At 48.8% G+C, this 13,645-nt stretch overlaps 2 protein-coding genes across 18 annotated transcripts in view; one reads left to right on the top strand and one right to left on the bottom strand.

Moving 5' to 3' along the window:
- LOC135914174 (uncharacterized) overlaps positions 1-1,544 on the bottom strand; it is a 74,549-nt gene extending 73,005 nt beyond the window's left edge. For 7 of the 13 annotated variants that reach the window (XR_010568233.2, XM_065446911.2, XM_065446910.2 and 4 more), the window contains exon 1: positions 1,345-1,544. The gene's annotated coding sequence lies outside the window, so the exon portion shown is untranslated. The other 6 variants (XM_065446919.2, XM_065446917.2, XM_065446920.2 and 3 more) reach the window with 5 other exon arrangements.
- Positions 1,545-2,061: 517 nt separating this feature from the next.
- Positions 2,062-13,645, top strand: part of Hgsnat (Heparan-alpha-glucosaminide N-acetyltransferase) — a 350,851-nt gene continuing 339,267 nt past the window's right edge. For 2 of the 5 annotated variants that reach the window (XM_070528497.1, XM_070528493.1), the window contains exon 1: positions 2,065-2,459. In XM_070528497.1, the coding sequence (XP_070384598.1) occupies positions 2,361-2,459 (99 nt within the window). In that variant the 5' untranslated portion in view covers positions 2,065-2,360. Of the gene's footprint in view, positions 2,460-13,645 lie in introns of all 5 variants that reach the window. The other 3 variants (XM_070528495.1, XM_070528494.1, XM_070528496.1) reach the window with 3 other exon arrangements.

Here is a 13,645-nt window from a genome sequence, read left to right as displayed (position 1 = left end):
AACGCGCAGTTCATTTATGTTGCATGATTAACAAAGAAGTTTGATGTATTTCATCCTGGACTAAAACGTCCTGCGTGCTGTATAAAAACACTACTGAGACTGCTACTGCGTAAGGAAAGGTTCTGACTGGTGTATAAGTCGCGGGTCGCTTTTTTCGTCGCGACGCTAGATTGGATTTTTTACAAGCACTGCTCCAGGAGGGCACATGTAACCGGCAAACGGAGGTCTCAGGAGAGCAAGGCGGCGCAGTATCTCCAGGGCACACAAGGGATGACGGAGGGATAAAAGGTGGAAGCAGGGCGGCCCGTGGGTTGGGGCCGCGGAGGCCGAAGCGTGCCAGGGGGTGTTCGCATAAAAAATTCGCTGTCCGCGAGAGTGGACAGCCGTTCTTGTACACTCTAGGCACGCGCGGTTCAAGCTTTGGTGTCCAGGAGGCGCCGCCAATAATGTGCGAAACAATGACACGTTGTTGCAATTAGTAAAAAAAAACATGGTTGAATAAATATCGTTACGTCCAGCCACCAACTTGTGACGCTAAGTTCAGCACTACCGCGACTTCTGCAACACCAGTCAGAACTTCGCCATGCGTAAAAGCGACTCGCAGTTCATTTGTGTTGCATGAGAACAAAGAAGTTTGCTGTATTTCATCCTGGATTAAAACGTTCTGCGTGTTGCATGAAAACACTATTGAGACTGCTACTGCGTAAAAGCGACTCGCAGTTCATTCACAATTTTGTCATGTCAAATCTCACCTTAGCATATGAACAAAAATTAAGCCATGTTCAAGTTTATGCGGAGCCACAAGAACGCGACACAATCTTGTTGAGAAAAAGAAAAGCGTTCACTCATGAGGAAAAGCACGTTTATCCATGGACAGCACCTAGTCGTTCGAGCCAATGAGTAGATTCAAGCCCGCATGTCCAACGAGGACATGTAGCAGTACTTGCCTACATGCAAGGCCTTAGGCACAGGACGGGTAATTTGACGTTATAAGCAAAAACCACAATTTAATGGCTCAATGTGCTTCAGCCGTATTTCAAACCAGCTGAAATTCGGCTTGAAACAGAGCGAGCTCGCACGGCCACCCAATCATAAGCTGACTAGCCGTGAGAGACAACGCCGCTTGAAAACCGCCAACACGTCACCTGATGTCTTCGCTGGCAGGACGAGGATTAAAATTCGCTAGGTGGCATATCCACATTCTGGCGGATATCCAGCACAAAACCCAACGTATTACAGATGCGAGTGCCGGACAAGAGCTTGCTCGCATGAGTAGAATAATTGAAAACTACTAGCAGTGATCCACAATAGGAACAGTAGAAACGGTGACACAATATTACTCACGTTTGTCGAGGAGGAGCGCGTTTAAAATACCCCCCCACCTACACGACAACACAGCCGACCAAACTAGGGTGGCTTGAAAGCAACCCTAACCAATGCCTTCTTTACTAAAGGAACGTTGCCAGGCGCTACCCCACGTACTATGCATGCGGCTGGGCTGGTTGCCGCTGCACGGCTGCACTTTCACTCGCTTTCCCATCGTATCGGCGGCTCCCTTAGTTTTGCATAAAATCCGTGAGGCGGCGCTGTTGCCTTCTACTTCCGGGTTCAGCTCTTGGGTTCAGCGGGAGCAGTGGTAAAGCAAACAGGTCCGCAATAGACATCAGTAAGAGGCGATTGGAGGATTGGTGGAAGAAAAGTAGGGAAACGACAAAGGACGGAGACGTACAAAAGCACAGTTCGCAATAGGGTATCAGAAAATTTGGACGTGGTAGTTCATAGTGTGTTTTTTTTTTCTCATCGGTTAACCTAGGTAGGATATTAGGCAGCATAGTAGCAAGAGCTTGGTGGCGCAAGCCACCGCCCCGTTCCAAAGGGGACGCTCATAACATCCATCCATCTATCCATCCGGCGGCGATGGCAGCGAGCGTTCTCCTGGGCCTCCGAGACGGTAACAGATGCCATGGTAATCTCAAAGGCCGCAGCGCGTGATCAGGCTCATAACTACGCTTTAAGTGGCGCTAGCTGACTTTTTGCGGAGACGAGAAAAGGAAGCGGGTGCCGAACCGGGTTTATCGGACTACCCGGCAGGCATGGATAGTAAAGGGGGCATGGTCACGACACTCGGCGACACACAGTTGCACTTTCGCGAGCGCACGAAGTTGTTCCGTATTCTATGTATGCGCGCTGAAGTTGTCGTGAGGTTCGCGCGGCAGCGAGTGCCGCAGGCATATATCTGGTGGTGATTTGTTCGCGGAAGTCAGTTGGTGGCCCGTATAGCTCCCGCATAGTATCCGCAAACGTGCGCTAGCTGCTGCGTGTCTTTGCCAGTTGACTCCGTACCGCGCGCTGCTTGAACTATGTGTGACAAACTCAAAGTCAATCAAGCCTGCGTCACCGTTCACTCTGCCTACTTGTACCCTCTCGATCTCTATGCGCAGACGTCGGAATGCTACGGGGTGAGTTTCGCTTGTTTTTCTGTCGATGTTTGTGCGCTATCTCGCATCGCTGGAAATGGCTGGTGGCGTTTCTGTGGAAGTAAAAACTTGTCTGTACTGCCTGCTCAAAACGATGACCGATTTGCTTACAGTCTACTGATTGGCCCTGTTTTAGTCGGACGCATTTTCCCAATCTTTCCGAACAAGGACAGATGTCGCAAGGTTACCCCACTCATCTTCAATTATTTCAGATGCAGCGGCGCTACACTTGCAGTTTCGAACTGTTGAATGTAAATTCGCGAATGGGAATTTTGTTGTGCTGTTCGTAGAAACACACGACGTCTTTGCTACATTTGCAGCGACCTGATCTGCCCCCGTCAACTCGTGTGGAAAAGTTGCGTAACGTATCACTACCGAGCACGTATTACTACCGAGCACCGGGCTGTGATCGCGAGTGAAGCACAGCGGAAAGCTGTGCCTCAGTTTTGGTAATCCCTGCTTTGAGCCGCTAAAGACTGATTTTGAACGCGTGGGGACTACGCCCTGCCTGTGAAATCAGCTTTTAGATGTATTGATAAACAGGGTGGCTCTGTGTGTTTTTCGTATCTCTTGTGCCCTAGTTTCAGGCTCACCCAGACAATGTCAGCAGTATATGGACGACCCTCTACGCATAGAGTTTCCTACAAAAATTACTAGAGGGAACTCTGGCGTTGCAGTCGTTGTCCTACCGTGGGAATGATGGGAAGTACATGGATTTGTCTGATCTTCGTGCTTGTGGATTCAGACGTTCTTGTGGCTTTGTATATTACGCTATATAAATCTTAGTGTCATATATTTCGGCGCAATCTATATTCTTCGAAATGCAGAAGACGCCGGGAACGCGTACAATTGCTATTAATTGCAACGATTGAGCTTGTCCAGGTGGCCAAATCGAAACGCGCCAAGCGTCTCAAGGCACTGGCATGCCCGCGATAAATTCATAACGCTTGTCGATACATGGACGCTTGTCGATACATGCGTCCGTGGCTTCATGATTTCAATATCAGGCTTCTGTGCTAGAGTCCCTGTGTTCGAATCTTGCCGTCGGGCAAATTTAATTAAGTCCATTTAATTATTTATTGCGCATTATACTGTTGAAAATTACGAGTTTACAAAGTCACAAAGCCGTTTGAAGCCAAAAGGACGAAGTTTAGGCAAATCAATGTACTTCCCATAATTCCCATGCTAGGACAACCGCTCCCATCGCAGCTCCCGTAGACACTAGCGCCAGAGTTCTCTCTAGTAATTCTTGTAGGAAACTCTATGCCTCTACGCATAGAGTTTCTCACTATAACACCTAGAGGGTAATCTGGCGCCGCCGTCTATGGGAGTTTCTTAAAGGAGTACTGACACAAAAAATCCATGTGGTTTTTTTCTGCTTTAATAAGTAGTTAATGACCCAGTAATCACGGCACGAGACCTCATTTACTTCAGAGCGCGACAGGTAATTATCTGCAGTCTTTTTTGTAGCGACCAGTCCAAGTTTCGGTTTCAGAGAGCTACGAAACGGTCCACCGGGAGTGTAAACAAAGTGGTCACGTGTTCGCAAAAAATTACCGACGATTACGTTACTTCCTAATGCGAAATTTGAGCGCAGCAAATAAGCTGTTTCACCTTTTCGATAGATTGAGGCAAAGAAATCGAGCAACACATGTATGCGCTATCACAGAATTTTTTTTTATTTTTCACACGTATTCCTTTAACAAAGACTCCACTAACAGTTCTTGACAGTCATGAAGGAAGCTTTGTGGTCGGAGAAATAGACTGATATATGTTCGACTTGGTACACCAATGCTTGATTCTCAAAGACGAGATCTATACAAGTGCCTCGCGAGGTTGTCACAGCCGTGGGACGCGTTACGAGTGAGAGGAACGGGATGTTCTCCCGCATAAGTGTTAGGAAATTGCTGTTTGTCTTTATGTCAACATTAAAGTCCCCCACTACTAACATCGGTGTGGATCGATGGACGGTTAATGCGAGTTGCAGGAAGTGCACGACGTCTTTCGTGAGTGCGGTAGGGGCGAAGTAGGCAGCTACTACCAGCAAGCCGTTGGGCAACTTTGCGGCGCACAGTTCGCCAACTTCAAAGTTCGAGCCGGCGCTTTGACAACCGGAGACTCGCAGGAAGGGGTGGGAGGGGGGCGGCGTGTACACCCAGCGGCAAACGATGGGGGCAGAAGCGCGTGCAGCAAGCGGACAACACGATAAAGGGAGGAGGGAAGAGATAGCAGCGACTGACTGATGCCGCTGACGCCGATAGTGAGTCAACCCCAGCTGCGGAGTTGGTTTCAGGGACAACGCCGCCGATGCCGACACAAACAATATGATACCCTCGCTTCCGCAGCGCTAAGAACCAGGGGGGGGGGACCCTTTCCTCCTCTTTCTGCATGGCGGCGACGGTGTTCTATGCAGTCACGTTATCTTGACTCTCTAGCGGCGTCAGCGGCATCCAGCGGTATCAGTCGGTCGCTGCTAGCGCTGGGGGGATGAAAGGGGGGCGGAGCTGGTTACGAGGCCGACGACAACGCCGACGCGAAACCCAGGAACGGACGCCAAAGAGCTGCGCTCTAAAAGCCATGACGTATGCTCTGCCGCGCAGCCAGCGTGCGGCGCGCCGGCACGCGAGCTTCGTGTTGCTAGTCGTCTGCTAGTAGCAGACGACTAAAAACGAGGACGACGACGACGATGATGGCGAGGACATGGCAAACCACGTGCAGGCGTAGCAGACTGCTACGCCTGCACGTGGTTTGCCATGTCCTCGCCATCATCGTCGTCGTCGTCCTCGTTTTCGTCGTCCAGCGGCGACGATTTCCTGCATGTGGGAGTCGCCGCCGTATTAGACGTGGCCAATCACTTTCAATTTGACCCACTGGAGAGCAGCGACTCGGATATTGCGGCCGGCGACGGCGAGCACACACGGTACGATTCGGCGTCCGATCCGACATGCGGCATACGATGATTCGGGACACACGGTGCGTGCATCCGAAAGATTGAGCGGCGCGTAAGCTCCGCCCAGATCCAGCCCTCCAGCTTGACTTCAGAGCCACGTCGAGAAACGCAATATAAACAACTCTCCACAACACTGCGTCGCTTTACGCGAACACTGCCAATAACGTTATGCCCCTGCGAGTGACAGAACACTTCACGACGGCGCGTCGTCCACTGACGACTCCGCTAACAGCCAGCGATAGGGCCGGTACGATCCAACCCGAGCTCGTCGAAGAGCGCTTATGTTTGCAAAAACAATTAACACTGTACACTTAGGTCGCCCGTAATTAAACACAATTGGTTTACTCGACGCAGTCGTTGCGAAGGGCAAACGTGCAAGCAAAGCGAGCAGCCTCGCTCAGACGGTCGGTGTGTGCTGTCTGCCCGCGAAATGCCCTCGCGTCGCGTCTCCTGATCTCGCCAGTAGCTTAGTCCTAGTGTACTAGGCGTTGCTTTGAATAACAGGCACACGTCGAGATAATTTTACTGAACTGGTAACTATTTCGTGTCGGAAACAAACTGCAGCAGGCAAGGGAAAAAAAAAAACTGCGAGAAACCGGCCAGCCAGCGCTGCCTCCGTGGAGGGAACGTCACATGCCAGCCGCGCTGTCATTGGCTGCGGCCAGACGACGGTGCGGTTGTCGGACGCGTCGGACGATGAAAATCTGCCCGGTTTGTCGCACGCCGGACGTCCGATCCGGCGCTTCGGCACGGCAAAACACCTCGATTCCGGCTGCCGTTCCGGAGCGTCGGACGCCGCATCGGACACCAAATCGGACCATGTGTCTCCCGCTATGGCAGCCAACGAAAATTCGTGACGTAGCCACATGGTAGCGTTTTCTTGGCTATTTACAGACCCGGGAGATGTCAATGTCGCGAGGTGCTCTGTTTTACGGTTCGCTGCGCGCACGTACTTTAAAATTGATTTTAAATATGTTCTAAGCGATATTCGCCGCTGATATTTTACACACGATGTGTGTGTGACCCACTAAATCGATCTCACAAGTTATCTCGACTTCAAATTTTTGTGTCAGTACTCCTTTCAGGGGGCACCGTGCCGTCATGGGAATGACGGTATATGTGTCCGCGAGGCTCGTGTTGGCTGGTGTTGTAAGAGGCTTCGTCTAAAACGGGGATATGGCTACGCAAATAACGCGTTCTCAAAGTAAAATCTTCATAAAATGTTTCCATTCACACATATTACATCTTTACTCACACACGATGCACGACCAAGTGAAGAAAAGCAACAACAGACGACCAACTGTTTCAAAGTGAGCGCGAACCTTGTCGTCTGTCCTCCAACTTTAGCGGCCCGCTGATACTGTTTACGTAACATGTAATCGTACACACAATAACAAGTTCTCATAGTTAAACAAAACATGTTTTTGCGTAATAATAAAGCTAAAACAGCTTTTCACGTGCTGTTCTAGTAGAAAATGAATCATTGTGACAGACGGAACGGTACATGCCAAGCTCGTCTTCAAGGTGTCCTGTCTCTGCGAGAACGATGCCAATCCGAAGTCACAATATACCGGCATTGCCATGCATACCACAGCGCAGCAGCGCCAGATTTCCCTCTAGGTAATGTAGTGAGAAACTCTATGCCTCTACGTACCGTTCCCTGCGGGCATGGCTGCGGGCATAGAGTTTCTCACTACATTACCTAGAGGGAAATCTGGCGCTGCTGCGCTGTGGTATGCATGGGAAAGCCGCTATATTGTGGATTCGGATTGGCATCGTTCTCGTAGAGACAGGACAGCTTGAAGACGCGCTTGGCAAGTACCGTTCCGCCTGTCACAATGATTCACTTTCTACTAAAACAGCACGTGAAAAGCTGTTTTAGCTTCACTATTACGCGAAAACATGTTTTAGTTAACTGTGGGAACTTGTTATTGTGTGTACGACTACATGTTACATAAAAAGTATCAGCGGGCCGCTAAAGTTGGAGGACAGACAACAAGGTTCGCGCTCGCTTTGAAACAGTTGGTCGTCTGTTCTTGCTTTTCTTCGCTTGGTCATGCATCGTGGGTGAGTAAAGATGTAATATGCGTTAATGGAAACATTTTAAGAAGATTTCACTTTGAAAACGCGCTGTTTGCGTAGCCATCTCCACGTTTTAGACGAAGCCTCTTACAACACCAGCCAACACGAGCCTCGCAGACCCATATACCGTCATTCCCATGACGGCACGGTGCCCCCTTAAGAAACTCCCATAGACGGTGGCGCCAGATTACCCTCTAGGTGTTATAGTGAGAAACTCTATGGCTGCGGGGAACCTCCCGTCCGATGGATGGATGGACGTTATGATCGTCGCCTTTAAAACGGGGCGGTGGGTTGCGCCACCAAACGCTTGCCATTATACTGCCTAATGGCCTACCTAGGTTAAAAACGACAAAAAAACAAAACAAAAACCTTCGAAATCTCAGAACCAAATTTTCTGAACCCCTATTGCGAAGTTTGCTTTTGTACGTATCTGTTTTCTGTCGTTTCCCTGCTTTTCATCCACCAATCTTCCAATCGCCTCTTAGTAATCTCTATTGTGGACATGTTGGTTTTTAACTGGTCTCGCTGAACCCAAGTGCTTCAAAGAGGACCGCTGGGCAGATGTCTTCACATTCTAATAAAACATGCTCCATCATTTCCCTAGCTTTACCGCAGCAAGCACACGCTTCTTCTTCCTTCTTATCTCTCGCATTATAGGTGCGTGTTCTAAGGCATTTTCATCTCGCTTCGAAAGGTAATGAGCTTCCCTTTGAGTTATCATAAATTGTTTTTTTCCTGATTTCGTTTTTTTCCACTGAAGTAGTTTCTCATGGCAGGTTTCTTTCCCATTGCCGCCACCCATGAGATTATTTCAGCCTCTCTGACTTTCCGCTTGACGTTCTTTGTTGCTGTGTTGTCCACCATGCAGGCCGCATACTTGTTGGTAAGCTTCTTAGTTCTTTTTCACCCCTGTGAATCAATGTTTTTCCTGTACAGATACCTCAACACTCTTCCAGCCCATTTACTTTCTTCCATATTCCTCAGTAGTTTTTCATAATCAATTTTACTGTGAGCTTCCCTCACTTCAAAACTACTCCAGCCCATATCACCCGGCACAACTTCATTTGTAGTTTTCTCGTGAGCGCCCAATGCAAGGCGACCCAGTGACCTTTGATTCCCATCGAATCCTGATTTTACCCCTGATTTAAAGCAAACAACCGCATTTCCAATAAGGAAGTCCTGGAACCATTACACCTTTCCACATACCTCGGAGGACCTCGTACCTATTGTATCCCCATAGCGCTCTGTGCTTCATTATGGCTGCATTTCTCTTCCCCCTCACTTTTATTATTTTCTACTGTGTTTCCATATATCTATTGCCTTCGTTTAACCATATACCAAAATACTTTTATTCTCTTAGCCGAGGTATTTCCTGTCCTAGTATTGCCACTGTATGTTCACTGTTTTTATCGAAAGACATAACATCTGATTTTCTAACAGTAAATTTCAAACCTAAGTTGTTGCTTTCCTGTCCAGTCGTTGCAAATCACTTTGCTTGTTAGCTAACAACACAATGTCATCCGCATAAAATAAACCTGGAAGCTGTTGCTCTATTACTGTACGTGCCTGTTTGTATGAGAGATTAAACCCGATATTGTTTCCTTCTAGAGCCCTCTCCATCTTCACCGTGTACATCATAAACAGCAGCGGGGATAAAGGGCACCCCTGCCTCAGTCCCTTGTTGATATGAACTTTCTCCTCGCTCCTCATCCCTTCCCATTCAACGCAAACGGTATTTTCTAGGTAAATCTCTCTCAAAAGCTGTAGACAATCGTTGCCTAAGCCTCCCCCTGCCAGAATATCCCACAAAATGTTGCGGTCTACGTTGTCGTAGGCTCCTGTAATGTCTAAAAAGGCCACATACAATGGGCTGCTTTCTGCTTTTGATATTTCAATACACTGAGTAAGAACAAACAAGTTATCATCCAAACGCCTACCTATTCTGAAGCCATTCTGAAGCTCTCCCAAAATGCCATTATTCTCTGCCAATGCTTGAAGCTTTAATTTGATTGCCTGCATTGCTAGCCTGTATTTTACCGATGTAATGGTCGACGGTCTATACGAATGAATTCTGTCTTGTCTTCCTTACCTTTATAAATTAAATTCATTCTACATTGTCGCCAACTGTCTGGTATTCGTCTATCTTTTAAAGTTTTTTCCACTGCTTTCACCAGAGCTTCCTTACTTTTTGGTCCTTCGTGCAAAAACGCGGCTCGTCTACTGGTCGAACGTTTCCCTCACATAGGGATAGAGGGAGGACCGAGTGTTTATAAACCGCTGTTGTGCGGCTGCTCAGTGTACTTTTCTCTCGCAGTCATGCTAAACTGGTGAACTGCAACGTCCTTATGTAGATACTGTAAATAAACCCATATTCCTCGTTCTCGATGAGAAGGAGTCCTTCCCTTCAACAACGTCCTCAGCGTGGATAAGTTGGACGACGGCATGGGCCAGCTACCATCTAATTCATGCCCGACTCCAATCTTGACAACGGGTTACGAGAGGTGGGATTGACCTCCCAATCTATACAACTGGTTGACAGCGGTGAGACGGACTTTGCGACGTGGTGCTGTGTCTTCGGTGAGCGCTTGGTTCTTGCTTTGACTTTCTAGGCTTCATTTTGTGGTTCTGTTTAGAACTGTAGGGAAGCTAAATTGTTGATTGTTAGCTAGGTTGTGTTTTTATAGGTAAATTTAGCGAGCAGGACCAAGACAGTAAAGCAGCAGTTATAAGGAGACTGATGAGAGACGAATTGTTGATTGTTGGTGAGGAACTGGGCCTACATGTACGCAAGGAAATGCTAAAATCGAAATTATTGCAGCTAATTTCCGAACAGGCCAGTGAGGAAGAAATTGAAATGGGGTTGGAACTTCTGAAAAAAAAAAGAGAGAAACGGGACAGAGAGAGAGAAGAACAAGAGCGAGAGGAACGCGATAAAGATCGCGAGTTAAGAAAAATGCAACTTGAACTTGAAAGCGAACGTTTGTAGTTGTCTCAAAGAAGTGAAGGGGGTCTGGGACGATCAAGTGAGGCGGAATCATACCGCATGGACAGGCTATTAAAGCCATTTGAGGTCGAGATCGACATAGGCTTATTCCTAAGAAATTTTGAAAGGACTTGCGAGAAGATGAGTACATGGCCACAGCGGTTGCTGTCTACGTTGCCGTGTGAGGCGGCGGAAGTAATCGCCAGACTCAGTGCGGAAGATGCATATGATAATGCAAAAGTGAAGGTGAGTCTTCTGAAGAAATATCGCCTTTCAGCCGAAGCTTTTCGGCAAAGGTTTAAGAGCACAGGGAAAAAAGATAGCGAGGGTTATCCGGAGTTTGCATATAGCTTAAAGGCAAACCTAGTTGAGTGGCTGAAAAGCGCGGAAGCGTACGAGCAGAGACAGGATCATTGAATGCATGTGTCTAGAGCAGTTTTACAAAAGCATCCCACCATCTGTGGAGCTGTGGGTGCAAGACAGATGAAATGTAAACACTGTGGAAAGGGCGGCGGATTTAGCCGAAGAGTACGCCACGCGTAGAAAGTCGAACGCCAAGGACGGAAATTGGGATGGTCGAAATGGACCGCGGAAACCATTTCCGTTCAAAAAGGGTTCGCAGACTAGACGACCGGAGCCTGTTGTTATGGAGGAAAAGCCCGCAGAAAAGAGCGAGGATAAATCAAATGGGGAAACAATACCAAAAGAGCACAAAAGAAAGTCGAATCTTTCAGACCAATCCGCTGTTATAAATGCCACAAACTGGGACATATAGTTGTAAACTGTGGAAAGCCTAGCGTAGTTTTTTCCTACGTTCATGAGAAAGGCGAGAATATGGACCTTTTAAGCCCATATCTTCACGACCTGCAAGTTAATGGCAAACCATGTCGGGTGCTAAGAGACAATGCCGCCACGATGGACATTGTCCATCCGTCTTACGTGATGGTAGATGGCCAAAGTCAAAATCAGTGGACCATTCGGGGAGCTAGTGACCGAGGCGGCAGTTTCCAATTTTTTGTGACTGCAGTACCCTTACATTTTTTCGAATCAATCGAATCGGTTAATGCGTGACAGAGGGCTTAAACTGAGAGAGGACGTAGTACAGGCATTAACCCGAGGCAAAGCTCGTAAAATTGCGTCGCTTCCGGCTGAAAATGCACAAGCTGCTCCAGCGGAAGCAGAAAAAAAGGATAACTTCAATGCCCAAATCCGAGCTAGGCTCGAAGGATGAAAAAACAGTTGAGGAACGCCTGCCAGCTGACCAGCTCAATGAGAGCATATCGCCAAGGTGTCAAAGTTCACCCCTGCAGGAAGAGCCCGCTGACGCAAGACGTAAGCGCAATCGGTCTTAGATTATCGAGCGTAACTTGCTTGCCTGACTTGGGAATCATGATAACGCGGGCCCGTTTCCACGCTTCGGGAAGGGAGCCCCCTCGCCAGCACTCGTTGACGTAGGTAGCGAGTCAGGAGATTGACTCGTCGTCTAGGTCTTAATTGTGTAAGATTTGTCGGACGATCCTACCGCAGTCAAGCAGATCTAGGACTCGTCGGACTACCTCGCCGCTGCCACCATTTGAAGGAGTTGAAGGTCGTAGAGAGGAACTCGGTGAACAGGATTTATTTACATATTTTACATTTTAGGCAAGATACATGGGCAGTCTAGCGCAACTCCCATATGGAGCCCGCAAAACTAACATACATCAAACAGTTTACGAGCGCACAGCTCGCTACTACATTTCGAGTATGACCACGAGCACTCAGCTCCCGACGACGAGCACGACACGAGCACACTCTAGCAGCCGGCAAACGCTGCCTATAAGCTCTCCGCTTGACGTCATAGTTCGGCGTCATCGTTCGGCGTCCACTCTTCGAGGTCCACGTGGACGGAGTTCCAGTGGGCGGAAACGCTCGTCCAGTCATTGTAAACTTGCCGCCGCACCGCAGTACGGCCCACACACACCAAGGCACACACGTTCGAGCCTACACACACAAAGGCTGACACGTTCGAGGGCCCCGTGGACGGAAATGTTCGTGTTGCACACACGCACAGGTTTCAGTTCCGCACAGCTCTCAGTGCCGCACAGCTCTCGGTGTTGACGTCAGAGGGCTTCGTGGAACTCTGCTCCGTACCACATTCCTGAGCTGACCGCGCGCCACGTGGCTGCCGGTCATCCGCAATTCTCGGAAAGGCGCTCCGTCTGGTGGGCTTGGAACACGTGCAGTGGGCTGAAAGCTGGCACGTTGCCACCCCGTACGGCCATTCCTAACAATTGTTGGTAACCCGGTCCGGGCCGGATGCCGATCGGGTGTTTAGTTCGAACAGGACTATCCGAATTTCTGCTTCGCTAAATTCCGTGTCCAGTTTCTCGTTTGCGACGCCGTCGTATTCAGCGTGTTGGATGCTTTCAGCCTTCTTAATGTGACGGTCACGTATTGCGTCGAGGAAGTTATCGCCTTTATAATCTCTGGCTATTCTACGAGACTTGTGGCCTTGAGCTGTCCGAGTCTCCTCGGGATCTAATAGGTGTCGAAAGAGGCACCAGGCGCCCGCCCCGGTCATCTGCCTCTCGATGCCGTTGCACGTGTCTTCCCACTGTGCCCTGCATACCTGGAGTGCGTGTTTTTCGATGTCTCCCTCTAATTGTGTTATGCGTTTGCGCTATGCCTTATTATGTCTGACATTTCCATCTCTTTAGGAGTGCTCGCAAGGTCGATTCAAATAGGTCGCGAAGCTTCGGGCGAAAAGCGGTTCAGTACATATTGTCACCGACATCAGCATGGGGGGTTCAAGGTAAATACACCTGGTAGCGAAGCTTCCATAGGAGCCCATACGTTCAAAACATGGCGGTCCATCGGCGGTTCATGGAACTTAGCGCCATCTGTATGTGGTGGGAACACTTCCGGCGGAAGAAAAAATATTGTGATGCCATGTCCGTTAAAAGCAGAAGTGACGTCATTTTGTTTTCGAAGGCGCGAAATTTGTTTTGTTGGCCTGCTTTTGAAGATATATATTCAAATGCCCCGCCATTCGACTTGATGGGCGTTTCGATATTTCAGCGCGGAAAGGGATGCAGGAAAAGCCAGCTGAACGGTTGTGGAAATCGCACCCCTGCACAGAACATACTTTCTTTGGAGGCCGACGAAAGCTTTAGA

The sequence above is a fragment of the Dermacentor albipictus genome, unplaced genomic scaffold, assembly GCF_038994185.2.
Source record: "Dermacentor albipictus isolate Rhodes 1998 colony unplaced genomic scaffold, USDA_Dalb.pri_finalv2 scaffold_12, whole genome shotgun sequence".
NCBI lineage: Eukaryota > Metazoa > Arthropoda > Arachnida > Ixodida > Ixodidae > Dermacentor > Dermacentor albipictus.
This window is presented reverse-complemented; position numbering and strand designations above follow the sequence as displayed.